The 14,890-nt window shown below is 35.2% G+C and overlaps 1 protein-coding gene across 7 annotated transcripts in view; it reads right to left on the minus strand.

Moving 5' to 3' along the window:
* The window catches only part of LOC109097362 (ankyrin repeat and sterile alpha motif domain-containing protein 1B), a 167,829-nt gene that overhangs the window by 13,664 nt on the left and 139,275 nt on the right, over positions 1-14,890 (minus strand). For 5 of the 7 annotated variants that reach the window (XM_042722083.1, XM_042722082.1, XM_042722086.1 and 2 more), the window contains 2 exons: positions 1,983-2,090; positions 1,233-1,418 (listed from right to left, as the gene is read on the minus strand). In XM_042722083.1, coding sequence (XP_042578017.1) covers positions 1,233-1,418; positions 1,983-2,090 — 294 coding nt within the window. The remainder of the gene's footprint in view (positions 1-1,232; positions 1,419-1,982; positions 2,091-14,890) is intronic. The other 2 variants (XM_042722084.1, XM_042722088.1) reach the window with 1 other exon arrangement.

Below are 14,890 nucleotides of genomic sequence, written 5' to 3' on the forward strand. Positions count from 1 at the left end.
TCAAGTACATCTACGATTATCATAGGGTACGTATACACAACACCGTTTTGAACTAAAAGGGAAAGCTTTTAATGCTTTATGGTCATTCATTTACACGACAGTGCTGTTTTGGGGGCCTGAAGATGCAAACTTCAGAAAACGAGTTTCAAAATGCATGTTTTCTGTTATCTTCTCTGTATACAACTACAAAAAATGTGAATTTGTGAAAATGTGGCGTCACACGCATACATTTTATGTGTTCAATCTATACTTTACAAAGTGACACTGTCATCTACTGGCCTGACATGCATAATACAGCATTTTTAGTCATTTTAGCGAATCTGTGTAAAAGGGAATCATTTTGACAATGTTGTCATCTGTATTGCGTAACTTGGGGAAAATTTTGCATATGCACCGATATGAAAATTCTGGGCTGAAATCGAAAATTCTGGATGCACTTGGCTGAAAACGGCCAATAATTTAATTAAATAATATCAAATAATTTTGTAAGACTTTTTTAAAATTAACTAATTTTTAATTATACTGGATTTAAAAAATAACCAATGAAAGCCAATAAAATAACTTAGCAGAATGCACATTCAATATATAGTTGAATAAATGTACAGTATAGTTTTCTAGCTTTTTTTGATAGTTTCCTGATTTTTTTTTTAAATTGATAATAGATTTTCAGACTACATTTTACAAGGTTTTTCTGTTTTTCAAATTCAAAATATGATATTTAATTCAATGTTACTTGCTGCTTCTTTTTGTGAAATTTACTAGCAATTTCTGAGTGAAAATTGTTTCTTCAAGTTTTTTCAGTGTAGTTGCTAAGCAGCTCAATTCAGCTCTTTGTATTCGGTCTAAAGCCTTTTTCTCCCTCTTTCTCTCTTAGTCTCTCTCTCTCCCTCTGTGAGGATATATGGAGCCGCAGGGCAGGAAAAACTGATACAGTGTTAAAGAGGAAGAGGACGTAAGGGTTTTTGTAACCTTCTGTTATTACGTTTGGTGCAATAACTCATTCAATTCACAATCACTGCAAAACACACAGGCGCACACATCACTGATAAGCTCACAATGAGAGATGACAGCCACGACACATTCACAATCTTCAATGCACACACGCTTTAACACGCCACAACACTGATTTATTGAGATGCTATCCAGACATAAAGGTGCATGAAGCACAATTGATCACACCAAAACAGGAGGACAGAGGAGAGTAGTGCACTAATGCAAGTGCACTAACTCACCATACTGACTTGTGCCATCTGTCTCTCTAGTTTGGAGCGCGGCACGTCCTCGAAGTAGTTGTCGTTGCGTCTGCGTCTGGCGTCGGCCTGCATGATGAGATGCTGGACGTCCAGGGAGCCGGCGTTGGGGTAGGCCTGAGTCAGAGACGGGGACAGCTGAGGTGGAGTGTGGTTCCCGGTGGGCTCCTGCGGAAAAGGTTTTGGCTGGTTAGTAGAGCAACTGCCTTTGAGATGAATGGGAATGATTTCTCGAGGGACTTTCTTATAGGAGGTCTAGCTGTGTGCCTGTTTTTGCTTTGTGTTTGAATTAGTCATATGGCCCACTGTTTCTACATCAGACTGTCCTCGTCCTTTGATTAAGAAGGAATATAAGCTGTGGATTTTTGATGCTCTGGACTGGCTTTTGCATCGATTGGGCTCCTGGAAAAGAGGCTAAGGAGGCCTTGCAGTTTGAGAGCAGCTGTCTGATCCAGCCTGGAAGATCAAGTTTAATCCCTGGAGCGGCTCAGGGCATAAGACTGCCATCGGATAAGAAAGAACACACAAAGAAACAGACATCTACTATCTTAAAAAAATTCATCTCTCCAACAAAAACAACAATAAAACAACAAAAAAAAACATAAAATACAAATACAGCATAATGGATGACATTTAGGATGAACATTACATTTATCGTTACTAGGTGAGTAAAAAGATAACAGACAGTGCGAAGGGAGATTTTGTTGGAGAAAGAGGAGGATTTGTACTCACCCTTAGGGAGATGGCCCGTGGTGGTTTCTGTGGAGGGTCTTCGTGCAGTCGATCTCCAAGTGAAGCGAGTATTCTTTTCCTGTGGCCAATCAAATTAATCTTAAGAACCTGACAGAGAGAAAGAGACAAGAAAAATGAGTGTCCTCTGCAATTTGGGGCAAATTTACTAAACAGATTTGTCACTTTTGTGCAGAGTATTACAGCGCAAAAATCTCATCATCTCACCACCAAGTTTCACAGCAATACTAAATCAAAATAAACTTGCTTGTTAATGACACTTCCTGGTTTTATTTCATCTGTGGATGGTATTCACATAAAAAGCTTTAATAAAATGTAAAGAAAGCAATAAAAAAATGCTAAAAAATTAATAAAATGCTTTTAATAAATATTGTGTTCCCAGCACATAATAATAATAGTAGTAGAAATAATAACAATAATAATAATAATAATAACAATGAAAATAATAATAATTAAAGATGTAAAATAAAATACAATGAATAAATTAATGTTTTTATAAACTTCTATAAAATTGTAATCCTGTGATGAAGAAGAAAGAAAGAAAGAAAGAAAATGCGTCAATACATGTTTTAATCAATTTTCATAAAAATGTAACTTGCTTCAGCATTTTTTGGATCATTACATTGGAAAATGCGAACTCTCATTTGGTTTGCAATGAATTTTGCTGACTTTAACCATGTACTCTGCCATATTTCAATTTAATTTTAATTTGCTCACTGCAAATATGGCTTCTTTCCATAATTCCTTCAGTGAATCGGGTGCTTAAACCACACAGACATCATGTGCAAATAAATCATGCTGCCGTTTTATCTTTTATTTGTCTGTTCTATGCAACTTAACATTTTTCACCAAAAGAACCCCGGTCAATCTGATGAAAACGGAAAGAGACCACAAACACAAAAAGATCAATAATGTCTATAAGCCTAAAGAGAACCCGGGGTAAATCTGATGGGAACGGACGGAAAAAAGAGACACAACACAAAAAGATCATATAATGTCTATAGGACTCCTTTTTTTTATTCTTCCGCATTTCTATGCTTTCTCTCTCTCTCTCTCTCTCTCTCACTCTCTCTCTCTCTCTCTTCTTCCTCTCTCCTCTCTCTTCTCTCTCCTCTCTCTCTCTCTCTCTCTCTCCTCTCTTCTCTCCTCTCTCTCTCTCTCTCTCTCTCTCTCTCTCTCTCTCTCTCTCACACACACACACAAACATACTGTATCTTAATTAATGAGCATACATAAACACTGTTCTGTCACTCATTTGAGCCATTACTGTAAACCAGGTTGCACAGAGGCATCAAATGCATGTTAAAAAGCTGCTTTAGTCACAACACACATGGTAGCTTCTCATTGGCTGCATCATTCCTGTCCCTATAGCAACAATCTTCTCTAGCTTCATTTATAATGATCGCCACTATTTTATACCGGAAAATCAAATCATTGGGAGGCTATTTCCTTTCAGCACAAATCATGGTTTTCAATTACGGCATAGTGTCCGGAACTGACAGTCCAGTGCTGAGATTATGACCTGCAGATAAAGGAGCAGGACTCTTTCATGACCTTCCCAGTTTATGACTGCTGAATGAGGATTTCCAACAATAATTTTGACACTAATCTCCCCATATATTGGTAAATTAATGGTCGGAATTAATTCAGACTAATTTGTGTTTTGAATGATTCATGGGGTGGGGGTGGGGGGTGGCATTTATTTAGCCAATTAAATATTTTAGAGCAGATGATATATTATTATTATTATAGCTTGTAATTTTTTTTGACATTTTCTTAAAAAAATATTATACTTAACTTTCCAGACCTAAGTAAGACCATTTTAAATGTTTACTGATTGGTATGGAGACACTGTTATAAAAAAAAAAAAGTAGTCAAGCAAATTCTTTTTTTATTCCTGTGTGAAGGTGTGTGAAAGAACAATATGCATATTTAAATTCTGTTAGTTTCACACAGTTACCAACTGTGAGCACCTACAACCAAAACCATACCTCAAAAAAACAAATTCAAAATCAAAAACAAAAACAAAAAAATAAAATAAAAAAAAAAAAAAAAAAGAAAACAAATGTTTGCAGGTTAAACAGTTGTTCATACTAGCTAAAATGCTTCCATCTTCATGGGCAGTACTACTTACAGGAGCCACACATTTTACTGCTTTGAGTTAATGATCCCCTGTGTTTCTCTTTAAAGCGTCTCGTGTCTAAAATCGATTTGTGTAAGGAGGTTTAGGATTGTGTGCACCAGAGGCTCATTAACCCTGTTTAAACCCTCTGGAGATGCCACAAACAAGCCAGTCGGAAGCAGCCAGCAGCCGCTCTCCCTCAGGCCCACGCTGGCCAGATTACAGGTGGTTAGGGCAACAGAGACTGGAACTGGACGGAAAACCCTTCAGGACTACAGCAAGATGTGTGCTCGCTGAAATTAGACAGTCTGCTTGAGATAATTTGCCAGTTTGGGAGTTTAAACCACACAAAATGTGATTTCAACGTGCCTGGAGGTTTCACATTAGAAATGAAGTACACAAACACACAGCTATGCTTGTCTGAAGTAGTCAGACTTGCGTTTTTGACTATGGACATTAAGTCTGGTCCACTTTGTAGGTTATTCTGGCCAAGGCTATTCCTGCTCAGTTCTTAGTAGGGTTGGCCGATATACAGTAAAAATCTAAAAGTTATATTTTATATCTACATCTATATCTATCTATAGCTATATAAATGTATATTTAAAGTATGTAAAATCTATCTATATCTAAAATATCAAAATCTCAAATTTTTTAGAATTTATTAAAAAATGTCAAAAATATATTGAACACACATAAAGTATTCATATGTATTTAGTCTGAAATACTAAAAAAACTAACAAAAAAACAATACAGTCAGTACAATATTGGTTATCTGTGAATATGTGAGTTTTATTTGATTTTTTGCATTGACAGATAGCCTACTATATATTTAACTGTGACTGCTCATTTCCTCTTTTTATATTTAGACTACCTTTCCATTTAACACTCAAAGTCAACACTAATAATTTAATTAAAAAATGTTATTTAATAAAAAAAAAAAATTTAATAAAAACTTACTAATACTGTTAAATGTAATCTCAAAATGAATATCCATTTTTCATACTGTATATTATAATATTTATTTGATTTTTATTTATTTAAAAATGCAATTTAATTTTAATAACAGCCATAACATGTAAATAATTATTTAAAAATGATTTAAATAATGATGTAGCAGAGTTTACAAAAGTTTGTACAGACCTTTGACTGCATGAACCTTGCCAGTATTTTGACTTTTTTGGATACAGCCCTTGTAAAGACTAAGTAAAGCCAGCCAATCAGATTGAGGCAAACTTAAGAATGCTCACGCTGTTCTTGCAGCCAGCATGCATCAATAGGTCTTTAAATCTGAATACAGATATGCAGAAGTTAATATGAGCTATTTATATTCCCGCTTGAATGCCATTGCAGCAGGAAACGGACAAACAAAAGGAGAGAAAACAGGATGAAATGAACAAAGAGAGGATGCTGAGTGTGTAAGGTTCAGCACTGCCGTACTGCATGATGGTAAAAAGCAGAGGAGATTGAATTTAATTTAAATGCAAATGTGTAGAGCAGGCTGCAGTGGAGATGCAACGTGCCATGGAGAAATACTGTACAGACCGGACGACAGCGCAAACTGCTCTATCACACGAGCGGCGCTCAGATGATATGCATAAGCCTCGTATTACACATGCAGCAGGGGTGATAAAGAGAAGCAGCCATGTGTTTTAATCACTGTGACTCGCGAACATAACTGCACCGCCGGGTACAGTATGCTGACTGCAGTGTAAGATCACCAGAGCTGCATCCTAATTTACATTCTAACTGTACTGTATGTAAAATTAGGATTCATAGTGCACTAAAAATAGTAAAGGCAAAGGTGCCTGGATGGTATTTCTGGTAGATTTTCAGGCATCTGGGAAATATTTAAGCTAATATTGACTAAAAGCTCATTGAAAAAGACTTTGCGATGGTTCTCTTTCAGCTTTTCCAATAACAGTTCTTTTTCGGTAACACTAACAGTGTATGAACCTAAAAATAAAGATGAGCAAATAAAAAACCTGAGCAAAATGAATCGTTCTAACTGTTCATCAAACCACTCTTGCACAAACTGCTGCATTCAATTCAATTCAATTCAGTTTAAGCAAATTTGTTAACTTTATATTATATGTTTGAGGCCTAGTGATTACAAAGGTAAGAGATGCTAGATGCTAATGCTACATTCAAATGCAAACGGTACACTACAAAAAGGTAGGTGGTATAAATTTGTGTTAGCAAAATATTAAAAAAATATTTTTGAATGAATTGAAATAAAACTAAAATTAAATCAAATATAAATACATAAAAATTGTAAAAGTTGAACTACTAAATTTATTTTTATTTTTTACTAAAAACTATGAATAAATAAATAAAAATAATTATTAAAGCACTTTACATAATTACTAAATCCAAAACTAAAATTACAATTAAAACTTTGTAATATAAAAGTTGTAATATGTTCTTTTAGTCTACGATTTGCCTACAAATAAAATACTAGGGGCCAGATTTACTAAACAGGGCAAATTAGCGTGAAAGCACAATTCCAAAACAGCGCCGATGGGTGTGGAAATGTCTGTGGATGATTTACTGACAATGCGCAAATTCAAGTACACAGACGCAACATCTCATTTATATATCGACCAACGCAATATACCAAGCGCAGCGGAAATTAGTGTAGTTGCAAATAATCAGAGCCGATGCTCGTCAGGTGATTATAGTTTAAGACACGATTTTTTAGGGCGATAAATAATGGCGCAAACACCAGTAATTTGACAAGCGCAAATATTAGTAAACCGTGTAGCGTGATTCATATTAATACTCTCCTCCCATAAATTTTATGTCTGAAAGGGACATTCTTACAAATGAATATTCAATAAGGTCAGGTGCAAAAATAACTGTGTACACGCCTTTCTCAGTGCTAATTCTTCACTGTGCATCCTTAGTAAATCCTGACAGTACTATTTTAATGCCAAAAGATAGTTTGCGCTGGCACAAGCTGTTAGTAAATCTGGCCCTATGAATAAAAACTGCAATTCTACTGTGAAAGACAGTCTAAAGGGCAAAGAATGAAAGCTGTTAGTTTGTAAACTCTGATTGAGAAACACCCAACTGCATTAGAGGACAATAAAGTGCAACTGCAGTTATCTGACAGCACGCTGCCGACCTTTCAAATCCAAAATCTTAATTTGCGACAAATTAATGCAGTTGGTTAGGCCTATTTGACACCTAATCAGGCAGATCCTCATTGTGCATTCACTGGACAAAGAAAATCACAGAGTGTGGGAAAGATTTGGGCGCTCTGTAAAAAGAGAACAGCACAAACCAGAGACCATTGACATTTTTACACAATAATTGAAGTGCTGTTAAAAACATTCAGCCGTTTCATGCGTAATGGAGTCTCGTGAAGTCTCTTCTTTTCTGTGGGTATAATTGCTGCAGTGCTGGAAAATGACAGTTAATCCCATTAGATTTGAGAAAGTGAGCAGGAAGCAGGTCTGAAGAGGGATTAACCTCAGCGGACCAGTGGCAGGAATGCAATCTCCACACCAGCCGCACACAAACTGTTGACATGGAGGTACTTTAAGGGACTGATGCACACACACACACACACACATTTTTTTTCTAAAGCAGTTTAATATGCAGAGACAACTATACATTCAGTGGTTAATTCTCCTAAAACATTTCTCACTTCCCCAGATAGCTCGACACCGCAACTTTGCAGTTTTATTAGCATGCATATTACGAGCATACTGGCTGTTTATTAGTAATTACAAAGCACATATAAATGCCTTACTCTATATGATCACATTTTAAATCCCTTAATCCAACTCCAACTTAACAACCAACTTACTAACTATTAATAATCAGCTAATTATGAGTTTATTGAGGGCAAACTCTTTAATAGTAAATACGTGTTCCCTATTCTAAAGTGTGATGGTCTTTATTAATATTTAGAAATTTATTTCATTTTTATATTTTTATTTAGCTTTATTTTATTTTATTTTATTTCAGCTTTAATCATTTTAGTACTTTGATTTCAGTTAGTTGACAAAGTAATATTTCTTTTAAAGTTAAGTTTTATTTCAGTTTTATTTCAAATAACAAAAACGGATTTTTAAAAGTGAGCAAAAACTTAAATAAGCCAAAGAGACCAACCTGGCGAAAAACACATTTTAAAAAGGCCTAATTGGTTTGCTGATCTGAACTAGTTTTGCCAGTCTGGTCTGAGAGCTGGTTTTACAGGGGTTATGGACACCTATTCATTTGTGAACTGGTATATTTGTAGCAATTGCCAACAATACATTGTATGGGTCAAAATTAGACATTTTTCTTTTATGCCTATAATCTTTAGGATATTAAGTAAAGATCATATTCCTTGAAGATATTTGGTAAATGTCCAACTGTAAATATTTCAAAATGGAACCTTTTATTAGTAATATGCATTGCTAAGAACTTCATTTGGACAACTTTAAAGGAGATTTTCTTGAAGTTTTTTTTTTTTTTTTTTTTTTTTTTTTTTTTTGCACCCTCAGATTCCAGATTTTCAAATAGTTGTATCTCAGCCAAATTTTGTCTTATCCTAACAAACCATACCATTATTACTAATTTTGTGGTCCAGGGTTACATATTTAAGGCCAAAAGACCAGCTGGCCACCCAAATAAACCCACTAAACACCAGTTTGGCCAGACTGAGAAATCATTAAAACAATTAAACCAAACTAGCTAAGACCTACGAATATGCCTAGGCTGGTTTAAACCAGACTTTTTCAAGCAAGGTAATAATAATGAATACCAAATAAATAACAAAACCCTTTCTGAAATACTGCAAATTGTTAAAGCAATTTAATGTTGGTTGACATGAATACCCAAAATCCCAGTTAATATTGGTTGTGGCTTTTTTTTTTGCTTTATTTTCCTTTATAATGTCCACTTTTCACAATCTGCAATCCAATCAAGTCCCGTCTTAAATTTTTAGCCTTTTGACCATCCCAATTCACTCAGAAATACATCATCTGAGTAATATGGGCTTCGAATGCCGTCTGGAGACTGTAAAACGAAAGGTTAAAACTCCATACGTAAAATGTCTTCACAAAGCTCAAGCTCTTCTTTAAAGGTCAGTTCAGGCCAGAGCAATACTTCTCAGCCACATAACTCTCTATGATCTCATGCTTGAGGCACCAGCAGACATAAGCAATAGAGCTCAGAATGAGCTGTGGTATGGATGAGCAGTTCCTCCTAATTGAGGGAGCTGAGGCGCAGAGGCCTGTCTGATGGGGAGGATGTGAATACAGTACTGTTTGTGCTTACAGCAGCATTCGTGCATTGGATTTTAATGACCGGGGAAACACAGTCCTTCTTTTATTCACCCGCACACTCTGTTTTCCCCTCTTTTTACCTCCATCCCACAATGCAACACTCTATGTCCTAGGAAATATTTAGCTAGTAACCAAGCTCACCATCTGACAATTGGTATATTTTCCCTGTTTTTAGTTTTAATATTTTAGTGTCCATGCTTTAAAGAGAATAAATTAACAGCTAACATTCTCAAAATCAAGTTCATTCAATTACTAACTAGTTTATTTTTTCCTATTTTTTTGCTTGTAGTTTAAATATTTTTAGCATCACTACTTTAAACATAAAATCTTTTTCGTAAAATGCTAAATACCATGTGGCGTGTCTGCCTTGCTACAGCGGACGGAATGTAGAGAGCCAATCACCGCAGACATAACAGGTTTTTACTGCCAGGATTACTAGCCAACACAACCCACACAGTGAATGTAATGAGGTCTAGTATACGTGCGTGTACAATGTGTCCACAAATCTTCCTGATCTCCTGCGTTCTGGGGCTACTTTATCGGTCTACACGGATTTGCTTGGAACAGCACTAATTTGTTCATTTTTCATTACTCGTATTGGCGGTTTTCAGGTCGGTGAGAGACATCGCTCCTAATGCTGCATGCTGCCTCATTCAAAAACAACAAACATCAACATCAAAACCAAAACACACTCAACACGTACAAATTAAAAAAAAAAAAAGTCCAAAATCCACAATTGCAACTCCAGCTCGCCGTTATCCATCTCAGATCCATTTATAACCAGCGCCTCCCAACCAGGGGACAACTGGAAATGAACCAGAGCCTGCCAGTTACCTAGCAACTATGGAGCGAGTGCTGGTGCTATGTGTAAAAATCCAGCAGGCCTCTGAGGCAAGGTAAAGCAGGATATACAGCAGCGTGCTGGACCAATGCTGTGAGGTTTGACTGTGAGTGAGGATGTGATGAGCCAATGAGGGATGTGTCACATTTCTGCCTTTACCAATGATAATAAGGGAATGCAGCGGCATGAATCCAGCTCTATGTGGGGATCAGAAGGAATCAAGAGAAAAAGTCAGCCTCCAATACAAAGACAAGGAGAAAAAAAAAGACGTCATGACAGTTTCTCTCATTTCTCTCTCACTTTCTACACGCGTTCTCACACACTCCTACTCATTCTTGCACACAAACCCACAGACATGCCAGACCAAGAATGAAACTGTGGAACATGCAGTATGGAACATTTAGTGAGAACAATGTGATTTGACTAAACAGTAAAATTGTGCAAAATTACATACTGTCAAAATTGATTAGTCGGTGGGTTGCGTGAAAAAATTAGTCGACTTATCAACCGTTAGGAAACAAACAGGCTGACTCGATCACATACACTTCTTATATAAGATGCAATCTTGCTTTAAAAGCAATTATAGATATTACAAATTACAAACTATAGATATATATTATGTATACATTTATGTTATATGCTCGCTACCTTTCAAAAGTTCGTAATCAGACAAACTGCATTTACTTGCAGTTTATGATTTTCTAATTTATTATTGAAAATTTAATTTTCAATTTTCAATTGAAAATGTAATTCCTATGATGCAAAGCTGAATTTTCAGCATCATTACTCCAGTCTTCAGTGTCACACCAACAAACATAAATTAATATAATATGCTGATTTGCTGCTCATTTCTTATTATTTTCAATGTTGAAAACAGTTGTGCTGCTTAATATTTCTGTGGAGACGTGATATATTTATCTCAGGATTCTTTGATGAATAGACAGCTCACAAGAACAGGATTTTTTTTTAAAGAAATCTTTTGCAACATTATACATTATTTATAGCTCCTTTTGATCAATTTAAGGTATCCTTACAGAATAAAACTTAAAAAATTTTTGAAAAAAAAAAGTAAGCTTGGACAACCATCATGAAATAGGCCATTAAACTTTCCACTTTACATATATATGAATAAGGAATACAATTCCTTAATCCAATATATTTCAAATCAGTAAAGCATGCATGTGACGCATAGTACATCAAATCCATTCCAGTGTAATCTCATAAAGTGATCATATAAAATAGTCTAACTCAGCGCTCGCCGCTGTCAACAGTGACATAAGGACCCACAGCAGGCAGATCAACAGCATTAGACCGGCAGCCCTGTCACATCCCGCACAGCACCAGGCCGCTGATTGGCCCCCCCTGATTAAAATACAAGAAAAACAAGGCAAAAAGAAAAACATCACCTAGCACAGCACCAGGCCGCTGATTGGATCCAAGCTTCAAAACACCACAGGATAAAACAGCAGAGGGCCCGGAAGTGTCCTCGCATGACGCCTGCACCCTACACGGAACGATAGATCTTGCTTTTATGCAAGTGAAAAGTCTTAACTGCTCAAAGTCTTATGCTGGAGTGGCTCGAAAATGCCAATGTCTGTGACAGTTAACAGAATAATACAAGTTAGACATGAGACATGACTACTGTACCCTGATAATGTGGTGTAAAATCACTAGCTAAGACGACAGGAGGAGATCTACGCTCAACTGACTGATGTCAGGTCTGATATGACTGTAATGTTGAAGGATCTGATCTGTGCAGACGCTGCAGTCAAGGGCTGCATGTGTAAAACAGCATAAAACCTCTTCCTTCAAAACCAATATGAAGCAGAATTTGAAATCTATTTTAGTTGCGCAACACGGGATGTTTCCGACTGACTTAAAATTCTCTTTGTTCACCAACACAATTAAAAATGAATCAATTAATCAAGATTTAATCAGCTGCACAGAAACATCAACACTAAACACTCCAACCAAAACTCCAAGGACAACTTGGACTTTCCAAAGTACTTGTTTTTAGGAAGTAGCTTGGAGTTTGGTCTATTTATTTTAAGAAGGACTTTGCGTTCCTCCTTATAAACTGCAGATTTGATGCTTCAAACTTAATAAACATCAGTGCAATGCTGTAAGAAAGCAAAATAACTTGCTCTCTGGCTGGACTGCGCAACCATAGCTGAATAATTGATCAAAAGATAAATGCAATATAGGTTGCTGCGAGAACACACACAAAAAATAGAATATAAACTCTGTACTTGACACTGGAAGTGAAACTGTAAAGACACCACAGCTAATTCACAGCTAATCAGAACATTTTTGATATTTCACGTAGTTACATAAAGCAAAATTCTTCACCACTGAGATTTCACAACACTTTTCGGTGCATATAAAAAGCATTAAATGAACTTTTTTCTCCTTATTTTGACTTTGACTTCACAGCACTGGATGCTAGCTAGTGAAGGGTTCGGTACTTAGCCAATTAGCTTAGATTAGGATGTCATAACGTGTAATTTATCTGCAGCTCAGGTGATTGGCTCAAAAGTCACAAACTCCAGTCTATGAGCTGGTAATACAGATCTGGTTGTAACTTGGTTTATATTCACCTATCAGTTGTAGTTGGTGTAAAATTAACCAATTAAACTATTCTCAAATTTATCTGAATCTATAAGTGTGCATTTTCAGGCCACAGCGCAGTGCTGTACCCTCAGACTCATTATTGCTATTTGTTGTAAGGTGTGTGAAACTAGAGCATCAGCAAACAACTTCTTTCTTTATTCCACTTACGGGAAAACCATCAGGTACTGTAGTGAACTACATAAAAGCCCCACCCCGGTAAAAACCGCCCTCAAAAAAATCCCAAATATCTATCCTCCGGCAAAGTTAAAAAGGAAGAAAAGCTCTGTGAGAACATTTTGGCGCATCCTCTGAGACTTCAAAGCTTATTGGCAGCTTTATTTGTGTTATGAGAAAGCTTACACCTCATGCCCCATCCACATGTGGACGGCGTAGCTGTGAGATTGCGTCTAATACACCAGGGCTGATCCATAACACAGTGGGTCCCACTTTCATTATGCAACGCCGCCTCACTGCTGCTCCCTTATGATCCTCCGTAACTCTTTTACTGCTGACTGCAGAACTGAGCTAATGCAGCCTAATGGAGACTGCCTTCCTCTTCATCCCAAGGCATAGTCATCCTCACCGCTGTGCCATCTACAGATTACCTGAGCCGTGAGGTTAACACTTCGGCTTTAGAAAGTCCTACAGGCAAGCATACATGTGAACACAACGACGAGAAATGTATGATGCATTATAGGGTAAAAATTATATGAATGCATCACAGAAAGTGTATATAAGTTCTATAAAGTAACCATTAATGTTGTTCATAATTTTTTAGGCATGCGCTATATGTGTGTGTGTGTGTATGTGTGTGTATATGTATATATTTCAATATAAAATACATAAACTAAATTAGATTTTTTTTTTATTTAAAAATATATATTTTAAATAAATAATAAACATTGAAAGTATAAATCTATAATTTATAAACTAATATAAATCTAAAATACATTTATTTATATATAAATCACAATAAACAAAAAATTTAACAATTTAATTAAAACATAAAATATTAAACATTTAATTTATTAAATAAATAATAAACACTAAAAGTATATATACATTTATAATTTATAAAATAATATAAATACATTTAAAATACATTTATTTATATATAAATCACAATAAACAAACAAAAAACTAAAAATGAAATAAATATTTAAAATATAAAACAATAAATAATACACATTAAAAGTATATATACATATACAATTTATAAAATAATATAAATAAATATAAAATATAAATAAATCACAATAAAACAAAAATATTTATTTACACAATAACTCATGACAAAATCAAAAATGCACAAAATGTATGAAAAATGGATATTATTGTTGAGTTTTGCAAAGAATACATTAATTCCTAGCTGTCTTAAAGATTAACTTTAAAGGAATATTAGGTAACAGCAAACATAATATAAATGTAAAATCAGGCAAAATTAGCATGCACAATAAAATATTTCAATAACGGTTGATGAAAAAAAGTGAAATGTGAAAAATGTGAACCAAAATATATATATATAATCTGAACCAAAAAAAAAAAAAAATATATATATATATATATATATATATATATATATATATAAATAAAAATACATATATACAAATATATATATATATATCGGCCGATAACTGACACTGCATGGTTCCGATATAATGCAAATCCATTTTTTTCTTTGACTATTTTATTTTAAATGTTTCTTTAGTGTGACAATTATTAACACAATTAATATGTGCTCATAAAAGCTGCATGCATGATAATTCCAAAAACAATTCTCCTGGGAACCTGACATGTCAAAACTATTTGAAATGTCAACCAACCACATACACAAACTTAAACTGCGGTATGAAAAATACACAAACTTAAACAAAACTATTTGAAATGTCAACCAACCACATACACAAACTCAAACTAATGCATACACCACTGCATGTGCACATACGCACATCACACGAACCGAACAGCATATAATCGAGCGTGCTGCGTAAAATCACCAAAGTAATAAAGAAACTACAGTATGTTGCAAAGTAGCTGGGGA

Source organism: Cyprinus carpio, chromosome B4 (genome assembly GCF_018340385.1).
Source record: "Cyprinus carpio isolate SPL01 chromosome B4, ASM1834038v1, whole genome shotgun sequence".
NCBI lineage: Eukaryota > Metazoa > Chordata > Actinopteri > Cypriniformes > Cyprinidae > Cyprinus > Cyprinus carpio.